Source organism: Acyrthosiphon pisum, chromosome A2, assembly GCF_005508785.2.
Source record: "Acyrthosiphon pisum isolate AL4f chromosome A2, pea_aphid_22Mar2018_4r6ur, whole genome shotgun sequence".
Classification (NCBI taxonomy): domain Eukaryota; kingdom Metazoa; phylum Arthropoda; class Insecta; order Hemiptera; family Aphididae; genus Acyrthosiphon; species Acyrthosiphon pisum.
The window spans coordinates 23,009,195-23,016,217 of NC_042495.1; the positions used below are offsets into that span (position 1 = coordinate 23,009,195).

Sequence of the window (7,023 nt, forward strand, 5' to 3'; positions counted from 1 at the left end):
ATAAAGCCAATAGAATTATTTTTATTCAGTTATAGACTTTTTAGCTCTTGCTGATTTGAACTAAAAGTAGGACAGCTTATAACTAAAACAACTAGACCGTCAATTTCTTAGCTCCATATTAGTGTATTTTAGTATTAGTGTACATCAGTTCACGGGCAAATCGGTGTCGGTATACCCTGCTTTCTAAACTAATTTGCCTGATGCGGATTGGATAAAGCATTTGGTGTAAATCTCAAAATCGTCGTGTGAGCACCTCTTTACAATGCAAAATTTAGAAAATTCTTTTCTAGTGCACTCTTACATGGTGATACAAAGATACCATGAAAATTTCATGTTTTCAGTTATCATAGTTTAGGCTCTAAGTTGTTTAGTAATCCTAATCTAACTTACCTTAAATTTAAATATGTTAAATCACAGTCTGAGGTGACCGTGTTTGTAGCGGAGAATATTTTTTACAATAAAATAAATACATGATCTATTAATGTATACAATAAAGCATTGATTATTTAACATGCAGATAAGTCATCGTATAGTTAATATTGGAAGCGGCTAATTGCATTCAGTCGCTGTATGCAAGCAGATACAGCAAATCCAGCAGTTGAATGCAATTAGCTACTTTCCATATTAACAATAGAATGTGACTTATGTGTATATTCTAAAATCAAGGATATAAGTAATACTCATGTCAATTTAGTCAATAATTAAAACTTTATTTTGATGAAATTAAAATAATATTCATAGAGAAATTGAATGATTTTTTACATGATTATTTTACATATACAAACTATCATCAAAATCTGGTGGTCTCATATGATCCGGACGGGGTCTACTAAAGCTGCCAGGCATCATTGGATCTGGATTGATTGGGCGGGTTGGGTCAAAACGTGCCATTGGAGGAATCCTAAATATTTATTAGTTAACATTATTAGGAAATGGAATAACATTAAACACAAAATATTAGGAAACCATACCCTGGTCCATTATTTGGTCTTCTTCTCTGCATAAGTGGATCGAAGAGCATACCACCACCTCCTAAAGGATTCAAATCTGGCATGCCGTATGATGGAAATGGATTTATTGGGCCTAACGGTTCAGGCTGATAACCTGGTGGATGTCTAGAAAATTGTCCTATTGACCTGAATAAAATAAATGTAAGTCATTACTAGAGTATACAAAATTGAAAATATTAAATAAAAATAACACATACACGTTATCCTCTTTTGTGGTCTGAGTGCCAATATTTGTCTTATCCTCATTTTCTTTTTGCATGGGTTTAATTAGGTCAGTTTCTAACAAATGAATCGTTTCATAGAACTTATCTTTATTATTTGTCGAGTCACAGATCCATTTCACTGCAGAATTAACATTTCCAATCGCAGCGCTTGCCACATGTTTTGTTAATACATTCTAAGAACAGTAGAATCATGATAGTCATAAATAATGTTTTAACGTTTCTTATTAATTAATAATTATACAAAGATATTTAAACTTGTACTTACATACAAATTGAAAATGAAGCTATCACAAGCTTTGACACCACTCAACACAAACGATTCCTCGCCACGCTTGTAATGCAACTTGTACATCTCCTTTTCAGTCCAATTTGAAGGTAAAATATCAGTCGGTAGCTCTATGATAGCTTTACCCTGAAAATATAAATAATATTAAAACGTAACAGTAAAAAAAAGATGTTTATAAATATGTTTGCTTATATACAGTAGGATATTATATCAATCATAAAAATATTTATAACTAGTTTACATATGAGGTGAGTTCTGTAAACATTTTGAGGATGATAAATTCAAAATTAATTAGAATAGATAAAGCCAACGTTTAATTAGTGCATTAAAAATAGCTAGGTATATTATAATTTATAATACATTGTAATCAAGTTATCTAGGTAAATAATTAGTGCATTAAAAATAGCTAGGTATATTATAATTTATAATACATTGTAATCAAGTTATCTAGGTAATGAACATGGTTAAAATATAATATTAGGCTCCCAGTTCAATAACTAGTATGGTATACAATGTTAAAACATGTTGCGTTTAATATGCCAGACCAATTTGATTTTATTTGCAGACACAAACGCACATTACTTTTTACCCTCCTACCAGCTACACTAATTTATTTATTTGCGTAAGTACCAGTCGGGATAATCTAGTCTCAATTTGGTACCTCTAGATGAATTCAACTAGCAAGAGCGCCTGCAGAAATATAAGCCGGTAGGGGGGGGGGACAAAGTCAAAAATCTATGATAACACAATACATACGTACTATTTTCTTTGTTTTTATTACAAGTAATAAAACAATAAATATCAACTAAAATAGGTGAGGGACCATGCCACGCACCAGCACGCGCCCATGTTATTTAGCAGCTAGTACCTATTACCTATTAAGTGTAATTTATTTGAAACCGATTAAAAGAGTCTAAATCGTACAGATCTTAGAAATAAGTTCTCCTTGTTGAACACAAACACTTTTTAATATAAAATGTCTAATGCTAGTCAAGATTTATCACATTACTATAAGTTACATCTAAAACTACCAGCGTAGAGTAAATTAGGTACTTTTGATAAGCAATAATATTACGCTGCTTGTTACATTATAAATACTTTTACTTAAATTAAATACAACATAACATTATTTTTTACATTAAAAAAGCACATTTATATTTAATTTTTCTCGAATAGCATAGCCTCTACATTTTACATTCATAACTTATTTAATGACGGATAATAACATGTTACTGCATAGAAAATAATTTCGTTAATTTAAATAAAATATAATGTGATTACCTACTGCAAAAATAATTTTCTTACAGTAGTTTGTAATTTGTGTAAGTCACTGCCCAACACCGATAGCTACCTACCTAGGTAATAAAATTGACTAGAATATTATTGTTTATAGTTAACTAAATAGTTACCTCATTATCAAGTCCGAGTACTTGGAAATTGTTTCTCAACAACAACCAATGCACTAATATTACCAAATTGTCCTCAGGTTTTATAACGTCTTTTTTAAAATACTCATATGTAAGGAACCAAAACTTAGAACTGTTTTCAGCCATGATGTTCGAGGAATTCCGTATCGAAAAATTTGACAAAATTTTAATCCAACAAGTTGTACATAACGATCACTTATGACGTTTATAATAGTGATACACGAATCACGATTGATATTATTCTGTAATTATGTGCCCTGTAGACTGGACTGTGGTCACAAATTTAAATATTGTACAGGAATACCAGGAATGAAGAATTTTTAATAATAATTATTATCAACGAAAAATGGACACCAACAATACGAGTATTGTTTATCAGCAATGCTATCTCGATGGACACAAATTCATTTGTCATGGTAACAATAGATAAGACTTAATATGATAGACATCGGCGGACACTATCAGTTATTCCAATTTCTCAAGTAGTCGAGACGTCACGTCTACAAATTATTATTTACTTCACCAGAAAATGTTTATGAACTGTCAACTATAATAATCGAAAAGCATGCCTCCTTTAACGAGAACTCTTATTTCGTATATTCTGTGCTTCAGATACAGTAGCAAACTGTTGCTCTCGGTACGACGTGCCTTATACCATAATATTTTAATTTGTGGTGATAATTTTATAAAAAAAAACATTGTACAAATGTCATTTCTTAAAGAATGCATTGAGGATCAATAACTGGATTTGAGGTACTCGAGGTGAACACTTAGCGGGGACCACAGAAGTACAGAATAAAAACGATCTTTATTATGTATCTAAGACTCAATACAAACAATTGTTATCTAATCGTCCAGAGACTACTGTAAATCGAAATAATTGGCGGTTACTTCACTAGTATAATAACAATTTATCGTCATTTGTCACGCACATCACAGAAAAATGCGCACATCGAGAGTGTAAATAAAATAGTCGAGAGGAGACGAAACAATCAGAAATACGATGTCTCGTATTCTCGTCACTCTTATCACTCATCACTTATCACTATCGTTATCAATCCACCGTGCTTTCTGCTTTTTTCATTTAATTTCGATGATAATTTTCATAATAATATTATTCAGTAATATAAGTAATAATATCCTGATCCATTCCGACGGGACACGGCTATTATATTATAGATTATTTTTAGTAGTGTCACTTCCTCACACACGCACACACACGTCACACACACACGCACACACACGTCATGTACTCATGTCTGTCGGTGAAGGATTTGCATTACACAAAGTATAAGTATTGTATGTGAATACCCACACTGATTTCCATATGATCTGTTTAGTTCAAGGCCGCTGAGAAAATGAAAACATTGAAAACAATCCGACGAAAAGAACTTGTTGGTGAATGATAGTTTTAACTTTTAAGAATTTCACAATTTTCGGACTTACTTTTAAATTAACAAACACATATTTTTGGTGTGCTTAAAATTATAATTTCCGTTTTACACGTTTCCGCTTACCGATAGTACGTGTTTATATAATTCATACGATATTTTATGCAATACAATGTACGTTTGTTACTTCAGATAAGAAAAAACAAGCAATAATATTCAACCAGGTAAGACATTTTATCTAAAATTAAAAAAAAAAAATGATTTGTGCATTAAGCCAACTCTTAGAATTAGTATTTTATTAAATATGTCAATTTATAGTTGATTCATTATGCACATTTCAAACTATTTCTACCTATAATTTGTAGTTAATTAATCGATATTACCTAATACCTACATTGTTTTTATCATTTTTTTTTCAATAAATTAAATAATATTACGTACTTCATAAATACCCAACTAACTAACAATTTTGCTTTGTTTTCATATATTAATTTTATGAGCAAGTCCCTGCCCAGGTGGCAATGCATATTATTTATTGACTCGTTTATTGATATGATGGGTAGTTTTTATTAATTACCAACCTATAAGAAGGTACCTATATTTATTTTGTCATAGGTAGGTAGGTAAATTATAGAAAGAAAAAGTATACCTAATAGGTATCTATTTATTATTAAATTTTTATTTGTAGGTACCTACTTATTATCAATAATTCTATAAAATATATTAAACAATTTATTAGGTATTTAAATTGAATTGTTTAGTTTTGGCTTGTACCTACATATTTTGCTTTTATCCATAATTTAATATAGACTAGACAGGACGATTAACTATGTATGCCTACTCGCATTGTATTCTTAAATGTTAAATACATTTAAATTTCAGTTTTCGAAATTAAAAGTATACTTTCTGAAGGAATTTTACTGGCTGTTCCTTCATTTAAGCGACCAGGTTTTGTAGTATTCTGTTTCAACATAATTGGTTCATTGGATATATAATATAGGTATTACAGTGTAAATATTTTCTTCTTTCAATTGGAGTATACACATAAGCCATATTTTTAAATATTTAGATATGTAATTAGATATTATTCTTAGTTCACCCAGTTCTACAACTAAGAAACTACTTGTCCAAATTTAGATTTAGATGGATAAAAATTTGAATAAACTAATATTAATGAATAGATAAGAGCATTCTCGGTGAATTAATCTAGAATATTTTCTCTTATAGTTTTGGGGACATTTCCTCCACAGATCATGATCATTGTCTACTTGAGTTTTGAACATTTTCATATACCTACATAATAATTAAAATAGGATCTATACTCTATTCCAAATAAGTTTGGAAAAATGTACGACGAAAACGCGTCTGGTTTCACGCAGGTATGTCACGTGATCTACCGGCCGGCGTATCGAAAGACGAGTAACGAAGCTGTAGCCAATTACAGAGGACCTGCATGCGGGATTTTTTCCAAACTTATTTGGAATAGAGTATAATAACATATAACTGTAATAGTATAAAAAAACTGATGTACAGTTATTACTTTATTAGGTAGACCTACCTACCAGAGGCACTGAAAAGTTAGTTTTTCGTATGGCAAATATCATAGGTAAATTAATTTCCGTTAAATGATGATTGTAACACAAACCTTTACCTCAGACCATTTAATTAATTTTTGTCTCGAGAAAAATTAATTTAAATAATTAAATATTTCTCAACACATATTGTAAAAGAATATGTGATATACTGATATCTTGATACATTTTTATTTTATCCATAATAAATTAAAACTTAATAATAGTATAGGTACCTACCACCTGTTACACAGTGGCGTGCTCAGCGGGTAGGCCTGGTAGGCCCGGGCCTACCCTGTCTTTTTTTCGTATTACGAAATGAAATCAATTTGGAACAAAGATTATTTATTTATTACACACTTTAATATCAGGCGTGAATAATTGTGGCCACAGTTCCTACTGTTTATTAGACGACGACTAAAAATTGTAAATAATAGACAATATTCCCGAAATGATTGTTATTAATTAAACGTTCGTCACTAACTGTTCTCCGCCGACAATCGTCAAGAATTTTACGATGTTCATATGAGATAATGAATATGAATTATAAATGTTATTTTTGGTGCCTATTAATAATTTATTACGGTGTGTCGGTGTGTACTGTGTAAACGTATAGTGAGTGACAGAGCCGATCTAATAGTTTTGTCTGTGTACACTATTTAGAATAACCTAAATACATTTTTTTTTATAAAACTGCTTAAAATTTGACTACCTACTAATTAAATTAAAATAAAATGAACAGCCAGTTTTATAAACCTATTCCGAAATCCAAATGTCACAAGGACATTGAACGATGATGATAGTACAACAGATCAGCCTCAATTGAACATTTTTAAATTAAATGTTACCTCGACTTCTAACGAGTCTTCAACTTCTTCTTCTTGCTTAAAAGTGACTCGATGACTTAAATTCACTAAATAATTATATTTTATGTAAGTAGGTATACTTATAATTAAAAAAAACTATTGCTTCACTTGTATTCACTTTTAATATCTTTGAAATATTATTAACAAGTCAAACAGAGGAATAAATGGTGTTATATTAGGTATATTATGTGATCATTTTTCTAATTAATTTAAAATGTTATAAAAAGTTTCTAAAAATAATGTATACC

The 7,023-nt window shown here is 30.2% G+C and overlaps 2 protein-coding genes across 8 annotated transcripts in view; one reads left to right on the plus strand and one right to left on the minus strand.

Annotated features, from left to right (window-relative positions):
- Window positions 1–693: 693 nt before the first annotated feature.
- Window positions 694–3,159, minus strand: LOC100158818 (proteasome inhibitor PI31 subunit-like). The gene is given in 5 exon segments (NM_001293417.1): window positions 694–901; window positions 972–1,136; window positions 1,208–1,407; window positions 1,500–1,646; window positions 2,930–3,159. Coding segments are annotated over 5 exon segments (786 nt in total). The 5' UTR covers window positions 3,074–3,159; the 3' UTR covers window positions 694–771.
- A 900-nt stretch (window positions 3,160–4,059) lies between these two features.
- LOC100161584 overlaps window positions 4,060–7,023 on the plus strand; it is a 15,907-nt gene continuing 12,943 nt past the window's right edge. For all 7 annotated transcript variants that reach the window (XR_510735.3, XR_001679506.2, XM_029489769.1 and 4 more), the window contains exon 1: window positions 4,060–4,562. The gene's annotated coding sequence lies outside the window, so the exon portion shown is untranslated. The remainder of the gene's footprint in view (window positions 4,563–7,023) is intronic.